Source organism: Monomorium pharaonis, chromosome 4 (assembly GCF_013373865.1).
Source record: "Monomorium pharaonis isolate MP-MQ-018 chromosome 4, ASM1337386v2, whole genome shotgun sequence".
In the NCBI taxonomy this organism is placed as follows: domain Eukaryota; kingdom Metazoa; phylum Arthropoda; class Insecta; order Hymenoptera; family Formicidae; genus Monomorium; species Monomorium pharaonis.
The window spans coordinates 14,228,263-14,247,802 of record NC_050470.1 but is presented as its reverse complement, the minus strand read 5'-3'; the positions used below and the strand labels follow the sequence as shown (position 1 = coordinate 14,247,802).

General features: G+C 39.5%; 1 protein-coding gene across 5 annotated transcripts in view; it reads right to left on the bottom strand.

Moving 5' to 3' along the window:
* LOC105832409 (fasciclin-1-like) overlaps positions 1–19,540 on the bottom strand; it is a 365,719-nt gene that overhangs the window by 40,986 nt on the left and 305,193 nt on the right. For all 5 annotated transcript variants that reach the window (XM_036285356.1, XM_036285355.1, XM_036285358.1 and 2 more), the window contains one exon: positions 1,225–1,381. In XM_036285356.1, the coding sequence (XP_036141249.1) occupies positions 1,225–1,381 (157 nt within the window). The remainder of the gene's footprint in view (positions 1–1,224; positions 1,382–19,540) is intronic.

Genomic DNA, 19,540 nt, shown 5'->3' with positions numbered 1-19,540 from the left:
AAGGCTGCCAGTTTTGATGCTTTGCCACCTAGTCGGTGTGACGCAAAGCTGTAGTGGTGGCAACACACACGGAAGAAGCCGTGTACATGTGAGCGCCGAGCAGCACACGTACACAGTTTCTTCCGTGTGTGTTGCCACCACTACAGCTTTGCGTCACACCGACTAGGTGGCAGAGCATCAAAACTGGCAGCCTTGGACGCGTGGCCAATATTGAGGTGGCCATTATTAACGTGACCAATATTGACGCGTGGCCAATTCGCTCCGTGGTCAATCAGGACCGTGGCCAATATTGACGTAGGCAAACGGGTGCCACTCTGGGTTTCAGTCAGGTAATCCATGCGTGTTACATAATGTTTACGCTTGTACTTAATAGCAAAAAAGCAGATGCTATGCAAGAAGCAGTACTATGTTTACGTCCTTTGTTATGTAAATCAAGATGGCCGTATCGCCACGCATTAGACTGCCAGCCTCTAGAATGTGCGTTTACTGTTCTGCGCTTTGGTTCGTCAATTGACTATTCTGGTGGCCACCGTTGTAAAACAGGCTAACAGCCTCAATCAATCTGCAAAAAACTTGGGCTAGCAGCTCCGATAAACAGGCTGACAGCCCCTCAAGCTCAATAAGTTATTCACTTCGTTTTGTAACTGAATAAGATCACTGGTCGTAATTTCGTCTCGAGTGCACTAACATATGTTAGACAAGGCGCGGAACAACCGTTAAGCTCGTTTATGCTGATGTGCGAGTCAATTAATTAAGTTTTATGACGCGACTGGGATGTTCTAGAACGCGCGATTAGAATGTTTGATTGAGACTATGCGAAGGCGAGTACGTGCGACGCAACAGTGTCAAGAGCGTGCGTAAGAAACCGCAGGCGAACCTACGGCCCTTCCGATCTTACCCGAATATCCCCGACTCGTCCCAAGATATTGGCAAGTATATGAGAGCACAAACTGACTGCTGGGCCGATCGGTGTTGCCACATAATTCTATGACCCTTACCAGGGCTCATTGTTTAAACTTTTTTTTTATTTAACAGAAAACTTAATTTCACTTGTGCACGGACTTGAAAGTAAAACGGTACAGTCATTTAAAAGACTGAAGAATCCAACAAGACAAGAAGAAGATTAAGGAATACGTGGTTTCTGACGACTCGAAGATAATTTTGGAAATTCAAGATCAATAAAAGTTCAAGATTTTGCAATATGCATTTGAGAAGTTTACTCACGTAATAACTGTACTCGGGTTCGAAGACTTTTTTAATGGTTAACGAATCATTTTTCGGATTCGTCCAGGCCTCGTTAAGTGGAACAAAGTAAGTAAGGTTTTTAGTACTGTTCAATTGGTCGTTAAATCCGCATTGCTGGCCCAGGAAGTGTGTCAACCTGAAAAAGACAGAAAAAAACATTGGCGAATTAATTTGATAAAATGTTGACGATCTTGTGAAAGCAATTTCGAAGACAGAGAATTATAAATAATGCCTGATAATGCTCATCCGCGTTGCTTAAATCGTTTTAATTAAATTTGGGGGGCGTGTAAGGTAAGCATCACGTGGAAATTTTTCAGCGACAACTAGAATTGTGAGAGCAGACCGTAGTAACAATGCGGTGTTTATTTTAATCCTCGCTTCCCTGGGGGCTCTTACTTTCGCGCTGCCTCTTACAGGATTTAATCCGCCTTCTACTATGGAGTTGATCTCTTTGCTTTTTATAAAGCCGCGAACCCCGCTTGTCGTCGTCGTCGTCGTCGTCGTCGTCGTCGCACAGTGGGGCGAACGCATCATTTTTTGGACATTTGCTTATAATTTCTATATTTTTCAATGGAATGGCTTAAAATTTGACGTAAATGATGTACGATTAGTGTATTTTTAGTATATGAAATCAAAATTAATATATAATATTTTTTTAAACAAAAAACGAAAATTGAAATTAATTTAATTTTTAATTACGGCCTTGAGTTAATAAGATACAAAAATAGAAGTATTCTACTAAACAATTTAGATGATAACGTATTAAAATTCACACTTTCATTTTTTAATACTTATGTCCCGCAATTTACATTGTTTGCCCCACTGTGCGTCGTCTCTCTCTCTCTCTCTTACTCTCTCTCCCCCCCCCCCCGCACGTGAGTACATAGACATGTTCACTTTTGCTCGTATTTCTTGGCTTTCTTTTGCCGCTTTCTGCCCCCCGGGGCTTTTTTTTCCAGATTATTTGTCGAAAGCTATTTTGTTCGACCCAATTGTTCCACAATTGTAAGTACCTTTACTTTTTTAAAGTCTTTTTTAACTTGTTTTTGGACCTGGTCATCTTGAATTTTTTACGAAAGTTTCTGAAAACGTGTCGGTTGGTGTTTCGCGCCTGCATCTGATAGTTGTATTCAGGATCCTCGACTTGTCAACATTGTCGAAGACGTGCGCGCTCCCCACTCTGTGAGTTAGCTGTTTCGTTTGGGATCCTTGACTTGTTAACATCGTTGGACATGTCTGTGCTTCCCACTCTGTAAGTCTATTGTTTCGATCATCATCGACGTTTGGTGATATGATTCTCTCTTGCGGAATGTATAAGCGCTTTATTGCGGCTACCAATGCGCTCCACTGCGAGCGTGTCTCGAAGCATGTCTTCCACAAGGAATGCTACTGAGACTCGCTTGTCGGACCTTCCCGACGCTGAGAATCTCCGATAAAAATAGCTCTCTTTTCTCTGTAAAATTAGCAGACTCTTCCAACAAACCGTAAGCATCCTCTTAGTGCTGCCGCCAACTGGTCTTCGGCTTCGGACGCCTCCGACGGGGAGTCTGGCTTGCTTCGGGATCTTATCACCTCGCTCCTCGGAAAAATAACCAACATTAAAACTAAACTGAAAGATTTAACCACCATGAGATCATTAAATTCGAGGTCCTCTCCGCGCGGACCGACTGTCTTTCGGCTTCAACGTCGCGCCTTGTGGACTAGCAGAACGACCTTCTTAAATGGGTTGGCGCCTTTGAATCTCGACCTTGCCGACCAAATGGCGACGGAGTTCGGGCCGACTTTGAGGCGGGATTGGATGTTCTGGAGCGTGACAAGTTTAATACCGAAATTATTCTTTCATCGTAAAGGTTTCGCGCTGTCACCTCCAGTATTGGTTCAGATCTGCCCGTTGCTGTTTCGCCGGGTGACATTATCTTCTGCTACCGAATCTCTGCCAAGGTTAATCACTCCCGTCCTCTGGTGATCAGACTCTCCTTCAATGATGTTCACAATTGTTGGATCGACGGCAAACGGGTTAAAAAAGTTCTCGGAGAAGCGGTAATCTCTAAGTCTCTCGTTAGGTCCACTATAAAGGTCAATGAGAGACTGGCGGCTTTCACCAGAGGTATTCTTCGTGAGGCGTGACGTGCTGTCGGGGGGAGGGGAAGGTCGACTTCACCACGCATGAGCCCGCAATGGCTCCGTCTTCGTGAGGCTCCAGAGTACGGTCGCACCAATCAGGTTGCATTATCTTGGTCATTTTGCTAAGGTTACTGCTAATGCCCCTCGGCCACGGGAGCGCCCCGATTGACCATCCCGATTGTCCCAATTAATCGTAACTTTTCTAAATGGCGGTTCAACAGAAAAACTTTAAGCATTCATAGCTGTAAATAATTGTGGTCAATTGCAACGTGGTCAACCGGGACGCTTCCTCGGCCACCATCGACTCACTCTGTACCTACTCTGGCTGATGCTGCAGACCAATCTGCTTCATTCTTTTGGGATGGTACGGCGTCTCTCCGCTCTTCAAGCGCGGGACAAACGAGCGATCGTTTTCCGCTGCAGTGCTCCCGAAGCGTTCCACCGGCACTGGCTTTATGACTAAACAACCTTTTCAAAGAAATGTCTGACGCGACTCTTGCGTGGCGCACCTCGCTCTCCATGGGCCCCTTCGCCTCTGTCATGTCAATTGCCAATCTCTCTTCCCGCACTTTGCGAAGTTTTCTAATTTCTTTCTACAAAATTCTTATGATATTATCGCTATGTCTGAAACATAGCTAAAACCGTATGTTTCTGATTCCTTTGTCGACCTGTATGACTACCGACTTTTCAGGCTCAATAAAAAGAATAAACTGAGAGATTGGCCTTTATGTGCGTCGTGGGCTCAGAATACGGATTCTCGTCGCGTCGCCTAATCATTATTGTTCTCGGCCGGAATACTTGCTTCTCTCCATTTTCGCGGACAACTGCTGGTCTTTCTTTTAGATATCGTTTATCGAGCCTCTAAATTAAACTTCCTCTCCTTGTTTCAAGCAGACTTTGAGCGATTTTATCCTTTGTTTGCAGCTGCTGTCGTCATCGGTGATTTCAACATCGACATAAACCAAAGCTGATTCGACTTTGATATTTTTCTTGACTTTTGCACTAGCGATCATTTCCACATTGTTTCTTTCTCCAACACATATCGCATAGCTACGTCTCTTTTCGTATCAATCACGGGATCAATGCATTTGCACACGGTTCAAATGGACACGGTTCTTTTGAACACAATATTTTGCGCACTGTTTACTTACGCACTGTTCAGTTGCATATTGTTCATTTGCACAACATTCAGTTGCACATTATTCATTTGCACACCGTTCAATTGCACACCGTTTATTTGCACACCGTTTACTTGGACACAGTGAAAAATAACTATTGGTCTGTTTTTTTCGCTGCATTACTGCTAAATTGGAATGAAAAAAAATATGTTTGTCTTACTTTAACTTATTGCATCAATGCAGCGGTGCAGCAAAAAAATGCCTTTTACGCCGAGGGCATCCTATCGACAGAGTGGGTGCGGGAGGGGGCCGAAGGCCCCCCTTGCACCTTTCCGTGTATGTGTGTGTGTGTGTGTGCGCGCGAGCCCGTGTGTATGTGTCCGTTTCTGTTCGTGTCTAATTGAACGGTATCCAAGTAAATGGTGTCTAAGTTAACAGTGTCGAAGTGAACAGTGCACATTCTTTCATGTACAAGTGAACAGAGCGTATTTTTTTGTGTCTAAACAAACGGTGTCCAAATGAACGGTGTCCAATTAAACCATGTCCAAAATTTCGTGCTCATTTGCACCGTAGCCACTTGCAACGTGTTCAAATAAACGGTGTCCAAATGAAGGTCTTTCGGAAAGTGCAAAGGGGGCCTTCGATCTCCCTCCCGCACTAATCTCGCCGGTAGAAACGCCGTAAACATAGTGAGAGTGTCCCAGATGCGCACAGTAATAAAAGAACACAACAGGCTGAGTGAAACGGACACAGTGTGAAACGGACACAGTGCAAACGAGACACATTGCGAAACGGACACGGGAGTGGTTCACTTGGACACAATACAATTGGACACAGTGCAAATGGACACGGTGCAAATGGACACAAAATAATGTACACGTTTTAAATGGACATGGCTCATTTCAACACAGAAATTTTGTACACAGGAAAAATGAATTCTGGACAAATTAAAATTTAGACACGATAAAAATGTACACCGTGCAATTGGACATGTAAAATTTGTACACCGCAAAGTTGTACACCGCAAACTTGTACACCGTGTATATTGTATTGGAAACCTGCTAATACATATAAATTTTACTTTTTTGCAATGTACAACATGGGTTAGCGACATCGACGGGGTGGGTGCGGGAGGGGGGCCGAAGGCCCCACTTACACTCCCCCCCCCGCGCGCGCGCGTGTGTGTGTGTGTGTGTGTGTGTGTGTGCAGACCATTCTCTGTACCACATGGGTTTGCGATTTTCCACGCAAAACTTCGTGGTGTACAACTTTGCGATGTACAACTTTACGGTGTACAACTTTGCGATGTACAACTTTGCGGTGTACAAATTTGCGGTGTACAAATTTGCGGTCTACAAGTTTGCGGTGTACATCTTTGTGGTGTACAAGTTTGCGATGTAAAAGTTTGTGGTGTACAAGTTTGCGGTGTACAAGTTTGCAGTGTACAACTTTGTGGTGTACAAGTTTGCGGTGTACAACTTTGTGGTGTACAAGTTTGCGGTGTACAACTTTGCGGTGTACAAATTTTACGTGTCCAATAGCACGATGTACATTTTTATCGTGTTCAAATTGTAATTTGTCCAAAATTTATTTTTTCTGTGTACAAAATTTCTGTGTCAAAATAAACCGTGTCCATTTAAAACGTGTACATTATTTTGTGTTCATTTGCACCATCCATTTGCACTATGTCTAATTGTACTGTGTTTAAGTAAAGGCCACTCACGGACACAGTGCAAAACGGACACAATGCAAAACAGACACAGTGCAAAACCGACACAGTCCGAAACGAACACAGTAACAAACGGATACAGTGCGAAACGGACATAGTAACAAACGGACTTACTACATAGATTTGTGTCTTTTCAGGGCACCCCTACTGACGAGGTGGGTGCGGGAGGCGGGGCCGAAGGCCTTTTTTAGCACCCCGCCCGCGCGTATATATGTGTGTGCAATAGGATTCTTTGCACCACACGGGTTTGCGACTGTGTCCGTTTTGCACTATGACCGTTTTGCACTGTGTCCGTTTGGCACTGTGTCCATTTTGCACGGTGTTCGTTTCGTTCTGTGTTTGTTTCGCATTATGTCCGTTTTGCACTGCATTCGTTTCACTTAGCCTGCTGCGTCCGTTTATTACTGTGCGCATCTGGGACTTATTCGACTTATAAGGGAACCTCGCGAATCCGAAAATCCTGATTTTAATGAAACTTGGCAGAAACGTAGAGGGGGTAAATACATGAATTCTGAAATTTTTAGTTGGTGTTTATAAACGGATTGAAGGGGTGAAATCACCCTTTAAAGTTGAGACGTTTTTGCATTTTCTCGATATATCTCGCAAACTAAACAAAATATTAAAAAATGTTTTATACAAACATTTTACAGCATAAATACTTTTATTTAACTATGCTATTTATTTTTTCAAAAAATTAAAAAAAACATTTTTTTAAAAAAAGAATTTTTTCTGATAAAATAAATGGCATAGTTAAATAGAGGTATTTATGCTGTAAAACTTTTGTATGAAACATTAATATATATTTTTTAGTTTGTGAGATATATCGAAAAAACGCAAAAATGTCTCAACTTTGAAGGGTGGTTTCACCCCTTCAAGCCGTTTTTGAACCAAAATAGAGTATTTCAAAATTAATGTATTTACCTTCTCTACATTTATGCTAAGTTTCATTAAAATCAGATTTTCCGTTTGGTCTTATAAACGGTTTGAAAGAGTGAAACCACCCTTTCAAAGTTGAGATATTTTTACCTTTTCTCGATATATTTTGTAAATTAAACAAAATATAAAAAATGTTTCATACAAAAGTTTTACAGTATAAATACCTTTATTTAACTACGCTGTCATTTTTCGAAAAAAAAAAAAAAAATTTTTTTTAATTAAAACAAATTTTCAATAAAATTGACTTTTATGTATATAGCATTTATAAAGTAATTATATCATCTTATACTACGTTTTATTTATATTATCTATGTGTATATTATGTATGTTATATATTATCTACATTATAATACTATACATTTATATTATCTGCATCTCTGTATGTATTAGTTTTTATCTAACAGTTGCGCAATATTAGAGTAGTCACGTTGCTTTCACACAGTGTTCATTCTGTCTACGTCACATATTTCGCATTCAAGTTTTATATTTGTCATGTCACGGTATGTATCATATATGAAATGGAAATCACGTATTAAGGGGTTACATGCACCTAGAAATTTTGAAAAAATGCATTTTTCGTTTTTTACATATTCGTAAAGTATAAAGTTTTGAGAATATTCCCTGCAAGTTTCAAAGTGATTTTTTGAAAATTGTCGGAGATATAGCGAGAAAGGTCCAAGTGCGTTCAACGACACTGGAGCGCGATGGGCGCCTTCTAATCCTTCGCAGCAGGTAGTTTACGCAAGAATAATACACCGGCAAGTTAAAATTGGAGCCTTTGATGCCGCTACATCTGGAGAGAGTTCACTGTATGGCCCTGGAGTAGATGACTCCATGTAAGTTCGAAAAAAAGTTATCTACGTTTTAACCGAATGTCAAACTTTAAACGCGTTTTTCTCGAAACTATGTTTTCAAAACGCGTGCCAAAAATATCTTGGAAACGGCTGGACCAATTTACTTGAAATTTGGAGGGCTTAATCTACACAAAAAAGGCAGTCTTTATCGTAGCGGTTTTTTTAGAGCCCTTACTTTTTTTTAAAGTTAAAAAACGACCGATTTTTATCCTAAAAAATTGCTTCTTTTCTTTAAACGGCTGCCATTTTGCCAAAAATCGATATTTAAAAAATTGGCTACGGCAAAGACTAGATAATGTCATTCAGTTTATAATGACGCGTGGCCAATATTGACGTGGCCATTACTGACGTGGGCAATATCACGCGTGGCCAATATTGACGTGGCCAATATTGACGTGGTCAATAATGACGCGTGGCCAATAATGACGTGGCCAATAATGACGTGGCCAATCCACCCCGTGGTCAATCGGGATCGTGGTCAATAATGACGTGGCCAATATTGACGTAGCCAATATTGACGTGGCCAATCGGGACCGTGGCCAATATTGACGTGGGCAAACGGGACACTCCCGTTGTCTTCGCGTGGATCTTGCACGTATAGCAAGTTAGCATGTTTCTCCTTCTTGTCGTTAGAGAGTCGCAGCGGGAGAATTTTATACGTTTCAATTTGATCCTTTTGGATCTCGTAGACGTTGACTGAAATGTTATTTAGTCTCTCAAATTTCTTAATGTCTTTTAACACGATTGGAAACTTAATGTCCTCAAAATTCAGAACCTTTGTATAATGAGGGTACAATAACTCTCTTTTACAATGTCTTTCTATGGGATATAGAGTGACTACCACCGACCATGCGAAACACGCATTGTCCATCGATTTCACGTTAACAACCGCATGCTTTGTCACTATTTTTTGCGGTAATGTCACGTGACATTCCGCATGCATAGAATTGTATTTATTCACGTTTACAGTTAAATTCTGTATACGCGACAGCGCCCACCCACTATCGCGTTCTTGAAATTTTTTGAGCAATGCTAACGTGGGCTTAATAACACACCGTTTGTACCACTTATCCAAGTCTGATGTTCTAAAGAGATCACTGTTTTTCGTGGTAATACGACAAGAAGGAGAAACATGCTAACTTGCTACTTTTATTGGCGCGTTTGTCGCCCGTTACAAATACGCCATTGAACGCGGTGTTCACTTTCACACAGTTGTGTTTTCGATAGCGTCCCGCACTCGCTCGAGTACTATACCACCAGCGTCTTCTAAAAACTTTTGCGGTTCAATATAATTCGCATTGATAACCGCACCTGTCAAAACGCGATTCTCGAACGCGGTTTCAATCTCTCGCCACACAAGTCTGTCCGCGTTATCACTCACGTAATTACCACCGACGTGCACGAAACGTCGTTGCAGTCGTGTCTTTTCACCCGCGAGTCGCGCGATTCTCGCCACCAAAGATTGTCTTTGTCCAACGTTGAGTCGAGGGCGCTTGACGTGACTGTGTTCTTCGAGTCGTTCGATGCACTCGTCGCACCGCTGCAACCACTCAAAACACTCGCCCAAGGTAGCAACCCTGTTAATTTGGTCCAATAGCTCGTGCTCAAAATGTTCTATTTTTTAAGCGTCTTTTCACACTTTTTAAATTACATTACATTCTTCAACGGGGCACTTGCACGTGACACGTCCATGTGACATGATTTGCAGTATCGCACCGAGTTTTGCGTTTTATAGTGCATTTTTTTGTATTTTCTTTCGCGCCATATAAAAAAATATGCTTTAATCCTATGCTCTAATCAAAATTATCATTATTATTCTTATCGTTTTTATAATCGTAATGATTGTAAGCATAAAAAAAGTGGGAGCGTCCCAGATGCGCACAGCAATAAACGGACACAGCAGGCTGAGTGAAACGGACACAGACCAAATGCGCACAAACCAAATGCGCACAGACCAAATGCGCACGGACCAGATGCACACGGACCAAATGCGCACAGGCCAAACGGACACAGTAACCTACAAACTTACCACATGGGTTGCAACTTTTCGGGCACCTCTACCGACGGGGTGGGTGCAGGAGGAAAGGGGGGAGCTTCCTCCCCCTTGCACCCCTGCGCGCGTGCGCGCGCGTGGTGTGTGCGTGTGTGCAAAGCATTTTCTGCACCACATAGGTTTGCGACTGTGCGCATTTGGTCTGTGTCCGTTTCACTCAGCCTGCTGTGTCCGTTTATTATTGTGCGCATCTGGAACTCACTCAAAAAACTTGTACGTGCACAACATATTTGTTATTTTAGGATTTTTAAAAGACCCTTTAGCCATGTTGTTTATCACCAGTTCGATACACCTTCCAATACCAGCAGGAATTTTAATGTACATGGCATCGAATGTATATAGCATTTCTTGAGCGACTTGCTTTGCCCAATAACGATTACAATGTTCTGGATACACGATTTCATCGTTCCGACACTGGTTCAATATCATGATATATATTTTCCGCCTCACGTGATAAGGTCAATTATAAATATATTCATTGTTTATATACACTCTATGTATCGTAACGCGTTCAAGCGTTTCACATATACCAAGTTCTCGATCATGTATAAATTGCACTGGTGATATTCGTTGCACATTCATGTCTTCTTCTTCTTCCCAATCTTCTAGCGGTTCATTGTTAAGAACATGTTTGATATCTTCAATGTCTTCCTCATCCATGTTTTGCAGTTTCATACTAAAAGTCTGTACAGTGCGCACTCTGGGCATATTGCATGGAATTATTACATACACGGGTTGACGGCAGTTCGAGCAAGCCCGATAATTTAAATTTTCGAGACGATCGGTTTGATGCTCCTTAATAGCACTCATTCCCTCTCTAATGTCCCACATATCAATTATACACTCGGCACAGAAGGCCAGAGCACCATCCGTAGAATAATAGAAAAATATTGCGCAATGTTTAGTGCGTTTGTTTAACGTAAGAAAGTCCGCATGTGATACAAATTTCTCTACGTGGTCGGTAAAGCCTTCGCTGAAATAACTCGCGGAATCGCTAATAATTGAAAATTCGTCTTCATCGCTTATCATATCTTTATCGGGATTTTAAAAATCATTGTCCATGATAATGTCTTTGTCATTAGACACAATCATGATGCCTTCGTTGTTTGAAACAATCACGACGTCTTCGGTTGTTAACAGGATCGACCGTATTCACGATCCTTAGGTACGATTTGCACGCATCGTAAGCTTCGCACCAACTGTGGTACCTCGCGCTTCAAAACCAATTATATATTTCACAGGGTCGGGAAGTAACGCGTTATTCGTAACGTCGTTACCGTTATTGTTACTTTTAAATATATGGCCGGTACATAAACGTGGAAATATTTGCCGTCTGATAGAAAGTAAGAAGACGAGAAAACAGAAGAATTCTAGTGGTGGGAGTGGGTCAAAATATGGCACGCGCTGTTTGCAGTATGGTCGCTGGTCAATTCATAAACTACGAACTTTAAAGTTATATTGGTCGACAAATTCCGCCTCTGCCTCCGAAATTTTGTCGTCTAATATATAAACAGTGTATACTGAATTTGTTCAAGATGGGTTGCATCGATTTTTAATTTCAAAAAATACTAAAATTGACATGCTAAATGGTTTTCCTCAAATTAAAAAATTATTTATTAAATACATCACTGCACTACCCAGTAGTGCATATCTGTTAAAAATAAACAAAGGATATTATTAAATTTTATTATATAATACATGTGATCTATATTTTTACATATTAGAGATTTATATATAAAAATATAATAATTACTTAAAAAATAAGTATACCTAGATAGCATAAAGATCGAAAAAGAATTCATTTTTATGTCACCAATTGTGAATTTTTTTTAAATGAAAACAGAATTCTTCTTAAAAGAATTTTTTTAATCTAAAAAAAAGAATTCATCTTAGAAAAAGATTTCTTTTTACATTTAAAGAATTCATAATTGGTGACATAAAAAAAATTACTAAAAGAATTATTTTGGATTCTTTGTGCTATCTAGATATACAATAGATATATTAAAAATAAACGTTTAAAGTGTACAAAGTATATAAAAAATTTAATATGTAATATAGATATGTACTGAAAATACACTGAGCAACAAAATTAACGCAACAAAAATGTTTACCAAAATTTCACTCAACTTCAAATAATCATAATTTCGCGAAAACTTATCGTATTGGAAAGTTTTTTTTTTTTTTCATTTTAAAGCTTGAAGTCTCTACTTTAAAGAACATTTGTCAGATTTTGATTCTCTTTGTTTCTCTTTTCGGCATCTCTTCAAAAGTAATAACGTGTTTTGTCTTCTAAAAATTTTCATACTTTGATGCGTTCCACGGGGTGCAGTGAATTTTTCTCGTATAATTTTATAAAAATTATCGTAAAATATAAATTTTTCCCTACAAATTGAAAAAAAATTGAAGTCTGTATGATTTTTTTGGCGGAGTTATTAAGATTTTAAGAAAAAATAATCATTTTGATTTTCATCGCTTATTACTCGTAAATAGATCAACGTACAGCTCTCCGCAAAAAAACAATGAAAAACTGAAAATTTGCATTTTTAAATATTAATTGATAAGTTGGGAAAAGCACTTAGGCAAATTTGGCACAAAATTCCGCAGGAAATTGAGAGTTGCATAAACATATGAGAACGTTACAAGCAGTAATTGATCAAAGAACGTTAGTATTCATTACTGGAGAGTAATCGTACTATAAAACTTTGCTTTAGCGATATGATTGGATCTTTCTTCACGACAGTATATTGAACTAAATGAAAAGCGTAAAATATGTGATTTTCTACATAGTCTTTGAACGCGATTTGTTGTTAAAAAAATAAATCTATAAAAAAATTAATAATAACATTTGAAAGTGCAAACTTTCAGCATGCCAATGCTTTTTTGTTGAGCGCTGTACGTTGATCTGTTCACGAGTAACAAGCGATAAAAGTCAAAATGACCATTTTTTCTTAAAATCTTAATAACTTCGCCAAAAAAATCGTACAAACTTCAATTTTTTTCAATTTGTAGGGAAAAGCTCATATTTTACAATAATTTTTATAAAATTAACGAGAAAAATTCACTGCACTCCGTAGAGCGCGTCAAAGTATGAAAATTTTTGAAGACAAAACACATTCTTACTTTTAAAGAGATGCCGAAAAGCGAAAAAGAGAGGATCAAAATCTGACAAATGTTCTTTAAAATAGAGACTTCAAGCTTTAAAATGAAAAAAGAACTTTCCAATACAATAAGTTTTCGCGAAGTTACGATTATTTGAAGTTGAGTGAAATTTTGGTAAAAATTTTTGTTGCGTTAATTTTGTTACTCATTGTCAGTATATATAAAAGTATTTAAAGATAAATATCTTCCAATTTTATATTCTGTACGTCTTAGACTGGTATTCATAGTCGAATCTTATTTGAAGATCGTCTCAAGCAATGTCTTAAGATGCTAATACGGGTCTGTGATTGGCTGATGGCATTTTAAGACAGTACTTAAGATAATCTTAAATATAAGATCCGACTATGAATATTGGCCTTAGTATCCTATTTTATAAATCTGTCTTATCATTAAGAAAAAAGTAACGAAAAGTAACGATTTTTCGTTATTTTTAAAGTAACGGTAACGAGTTACTTTTAAAAAGTAACTTTCCTAACCCTGATATTTCATCTATAACCCTTTGTCTCTTTGTCTCAACCGGAGCATTTGCCATTTTTTATTTATACTTATACAATTTCAAAGCGAGTTGCTGTTTCTACAAACAGCCTGATATAGGCGCTAGACCGTGAATCGCATCCTGCAAATCGTGAGGTACTAAAGTGCGATCTCAAATCGTGTTTACAAATTTTTTTAGCCGCCGGGCGACACATTTTGTCTATCGCTAATAGCGGAGGGGTTTTAAAGACTTATTTCCCCCCTCCCCATACATCTTTTCTTATTAAAATATCGCGAGCACGATAGTGAGTACCGCATGGGTGGGAGCGAGAGCGTGCAATGGGTGGGAGTGAGAGCAAAGGTAGCATAAGAGAAAGAACGCGTATTATATGCCGCGACAAATGCTCTTCTTCCACCATCTCGCGTAACCAACATAGTATATGTATGAGGGAGAGAGGGTAAAAAGCGGTATTTTTTGATACCCCTAATAAAAACATGTCGGCTTTTCAAAGGCGTAATAATTTACGTCTAATAAGCAAGATATATCGGCTTTTCAAAGGCGTCCCCGAAATTGTTTACGTCTGATAAGCGGGATATTAGTTTACTTCTGATAAGCGATTCTTCCCGGAGCCCCGGGTAACATCATCCCTCCCCGCTGTAACACCCCCCGCGCCTACAAGTTCCCCCCGCACACCTGCACCCCCCTAGGAGCTCCCGGCCAGAATCCTCCTTGTATTTCTACTAACTATGCTATTTATTTTTCAAAAAAAAAAAAAAAAAAAGTTTTCCAAAAAAAATAAATAGCATAATAAATATAAATGTATAGTATTATAACATAGATAATATACAACATACATAATATACACATAGATATAAATAAAACGTAGTATAAAATAGTATAATTGCTTTATAAATGCTATATACCATACATAAAAGTCAATTTTATTAAAAATTTATTTTAATTTAAAAAAAATTTTTTTTTTTTTCGAAAAATAAACAGCGTAGTTAAATAGAGGTATTTATACTGTAAAATTGTAGTATGAAACATTTTTTTATATTTGGTTTAGTTTGTCAAATATATCGAGAAAGCGCAAAAATGTCTCAACTTTGAAAGGTGGTTTCGCCCTTTCAAACTGTTTATAAGCACCAACTAAAAATTTCTAAATTTATGTATTTACCCTCACTACATTTATGCCAAGGTTTATTAAAATCAGAATTTTCGGGTTCGCGAGGTTCCCTTGTTAGTTATTTTTCATTGTGTTCAAGTGAACGGTATCCAATTAAACAATATCCAATAAACGGTGTCTAATAAACAGTGTTCAAATGAACAGTTTTCAAGTGAACCGCTCCTGATTTACTGTCCAGGTACTTTATCGATACTCAAAATCACCACGTTTCTCTGCGCTCCTTCATAGCCAAGCGGCCTCCTGCTTCTTGGCTTAACTCATCCATCCGGTCACTTATGCGCAAGAGAAATGCCTTGCGAATGATTCTTCTTTAACATCCATCACCCGCTAATCTCTATGTCTTCATCTCCTTGTGGAATAAAATCAGCCTTCTCATTACCACTGCCAAGGATAATTATCTCTTGTCGCCCCTCAGCACCCGCTCCTCCCCTTTTTGCCTCTAGGTAAAAACCTACTGCTCTTCAGATGATCTCGATGACCATTTCTCCACGACTCACCTCCCTTCCTGCACTATCCCACTACTACCCGTTTCTCTCTGTTTCACTCCTTCTTTGTCTTCCCCCACTTTTTCCGATCCTACTTTTTATTTTGAGCACATTACTCGGAAGCGATCCATTTGCCCATGTCAATATTGGCCACATCAATAATGGCCCAATTAATAATGGACACGCATTTTTGCCCAGGCACCCCTACCAACGGGGTGGGTGCGGGAGGGAGAACCGAAGGCACCCCCTTGTGTGTGGGTGTGTGCGTGCGTGCGTGCGTGCGTGCGTGCGTGCGTGCGTGCGTGCGTGCGTGCGTGCGTGCGTGCGTGCGTGCGTGCGTGCGTGCGTGCGTGCGTGCGTGCGTGCGTGCGTGCGTGCGTGCGTGCGTGCGTGCGTGCGTGCGTGCGTGCGTGCGTGCGTGCGTGCGTCCACCCAAAACAAAATCCTTATTGGCCAATATTGACGTGGGCAATCGGGACCATGGCAAATATTGACGTGGACAAACGGGTGCCACTCTATTACTCTAGATATTTTGCGCAAAGCTCTCATTAAATATTATTTCAACGCTGTTGATTCTGATAATATCAGCCGACGGCTTCTCCTCAATAGCCTTCCTGTCACCTTCCCTGTAATCCTTGACCTCTTCAACTCATCCCTAAACACCTCTATTTTTCTTTCCTCCTGGAAATACTCCTACGTTATCCCTCTTTCTAAAATCAAAAATCCCTCAGTCTTTGCCTTTTATCCTATCCTGCCGTCTTTGCCTTTCGTCCTATCTCTCTTTTATGCTTTCTCTCCAAGGTTCTTGAACGCATAGTTTACGATCAGCTTTCATCCCACTCTCTATTATCCGCTTGATTCCTTTTAGACCGGCTTTCGACGAGGTAATAGTACCCAAACCGCGCTGGTTAATCTTGACGATGTTAGGCTAGCGGTGGACAAAGGAATGGTCATCCTTCTCATCCTATTCGACTTCTCCAAGGCCTTTGATTTCGTTCATCACTACCTCCTTTTATACAAGCTATCCAATCTCCGTTTGTCGATAGTAATCGATAGTCTCTTCGTGAACCCTTGTCTTTGCTGGTATTCCCCAGGGTTCCGTCCTTGGCTTGCTGTTTCTCGTCATCTTCATCGATCACATTCAGCATTCTATTTCCTACTGCTATCCTATATGCAGATGATTTGCAGATATACATACATTTTCTTGACCTTGACTTTGCTTCAGTCGTGTCAGGAAAGATATCGCTTCGTTGGAGCGCTGGTCAGCACGCAATGGCCTTGTGCTCAATGCGGATAAAACTAAGGCTCTTCTTTTAAGCAGTACTTGCTTTGTAAGGTCTATTCGCGAAAATGCCCGCCTCTGTTTGAATATCAACGGTACTCCAATAAATTTCGTCGACCATGCGACCGATCTCGGCGTTTGTACCTTCAGCATCTTAGTTAAACCGAACAGATCAGGGTCACGTCAAACAGCATTATCGGTACTATATGGCAACTAAAACCTTATCAAAGCTGTCTTTCAACATCCATGCGCACACAACTTGTTACATCGTTGATATTTCCGCTATTTGATTACTGCTCAGCTGTGTTTTCTGATCTGACCGGTCAACAGTGGCTCAAACTGAAATAACTGATGACACCTGCATCCGCTTTATTTTTAATTTACAGGACGAACATGTTTTCTATCACTATAATTCTCTGGGATGGCTGACTGCCAATGATATAAGAGCCTACCTTACCGGATGCTTATTCTTCACTATTCTACAATCGGGCTGTCCTTCTTATCTAGCGTGCAACTTTTGTCCCTGCGTCGCACAGTGGGAAAAAAGCTCATGTTTTGGACAAAAATCTACCGACAGTGCAATTCTCAACCGATTTTAAGTTTGTTTGGCTTGTTTTACTCGTTAAGGTTTGCTCTTTGACGTAGTGCTGCGGCATTACCGATATAGAATTGAGATACAAAATGGCGGATAAGAATAGAGCGTCAAAAGCACTAAAATGCTATCAAATGATACTTTTTGTCTATGATATTAAACATATTTACCTCAAAATGGGTACATATGTTTTTTGGGCCGCGGAACACGAATTTGAGGTCAAATTAAACATTCAATAATTACAATTTATTATAACATTTATTATAATAGTCAAAAATACTAAATCTTTACAAGATTCATGGATGTACAAGAGAGCAATATTATGCACTTGATGTATCATTATTTAACAAGTTTTCATATAATTACATTAAATTTTTTACAAAATGGCAGAATTTTGTCATACTGCTTTATAACTTTTTAAATAATAAAACAATATTTAAGTTCTTATACCACGTCAAGGTATCTGCCATTATAAGAGTTCTTTTTATTTTTTTTGTTTTTGTATTTTATCTTTTTTTTTACTCTTATTGTGTGTGTGTGTGTGTGTGTGTGTGTGTGTGTGTGTGTGTGTGTGTGTGTGTGTGTGTGTGTGTGTGTGTGTGTGTGTGTGTGTGTGTGTGTGTGTGTGTGTTAACACGCGCGCGCGCGGATCATCATGAAGCGTTAGGATGCGTATGGTCTTTGAAGTCAAGCATCGTCGGCGATGGTTGATACTTGGATGGGTGACCGTTTTCTCGGGTACAGAGATTAAACATGCTTTAACAGGTACAACTGTCGCTGAAACATGTATAGTCTTCTTCCTCTTACAAAATTATCGTAGAAATAATTAGAACTTTTAATTTTTTGTTAAAGTTTTTTTTCAATTCTCAAAAATTGTTAAAAATACTTAGAAATATTTAAAAAATTTTCTAAATTAATCGGAATTTTTTATTTTTTAAATTTTTCTGAGAAACGTTTCAATTCTTATAAAAAATCGATACATTTATCAAAAATCTTAAAAAAAAAATTTTAAAAATCTGACAAAAAGTGGTCATTGTTTGCTATTCCTGAGGATGTCCTGAGGAAATCCTATGGTATCCTCAGGACGTCCAATGGACTGTCCTCAGGATGTCCGATAGACTGTCCTCAGGATGTCCTGAGGACTAAAAAGTGACGCTCGTTTGCTATTCCTCAGGATGTCCTGAGGACGTCCCGGGATAAAATCAGAACGTCCTCAGGATATCCACGAAGTCCGTCCTGGACGTCCTAAGGACGTCCGTATGCTATCTGGGAAAGTACAAAGTTCAATTTTACATATGAATCAAGAGTAAATAAAAAATTCAATAATGAATAAAAGAATTCAGAGTTTCTTTTATCTTTAATTGCATTATTAATTACGACAGATTTTCAGTGACTTATAATGTATTAACAATAGAAGAAATTTGAAGTTCTCTATCATATACAAGAGAAAATCATTTCTAGTTAACCATACTAACGATACTTGACATAACATTGATCTCTAATTACCTATAATTACCGTAGAAGTTGCATCGAATAATTTATCCTGAAGTCGTCAGATCAAACGTGAATATTTTTCTATCGTGTTATTTTACAAAGAGTGCATATTAAGGATAGTATTTCGTGCATTTCGTAATTTTCTAATAAGATGGTTACGAAAGGAGAATGTATAAAGAATCAATCGTGATAAATCTTCGTTAATTTAATATTCTATAAAAAACGAGAGAATTTGATGCGGCAAATATTATATTATTTGCAGGTTCCATACGTTTCCATCGCTTTCTCTCTTTCGACTTTCTTATTTACAAAAGTTTATTACGATTTAAATTTGTCCTATTTTTATTAATAATTTATAATCTCGTCATGTAATCGCGAGTGTGCGTAGCAGCCATCGACGCGAGCTTAGGCGCGGTGCGGCGAGACGTGGGAACGGCGACGACGCCACGCTTCTCCTTCTTTCCCCCGCCGCCGCCGGCAGCCAATGCTTGAAACAATAGGCCGTGCTATGGCTCGAGCGGCTCGAGCCCTTCCTTCGGCGCGCAAGGCGCGCTCTCATTCGCATAATTAAAAAAATTTATATCTCGATTATTAGCAGACCAAACCCACAACAATATTGAACTTTTATGTTCATCTCGATCCCATCTACCTTTTTATGAACAGTGACCAGTATGCTCTGGGACTCCCTGTATATATTTTACGCGTCGTCCCCTCTTTCCGCGTTTGCTTTTTGTGTTTTTTAAAATGCAACCCAGGCGCGACCAGAAACCCGATAATCCAAGTCGCTTTGTATGAAGATAAATAAAGA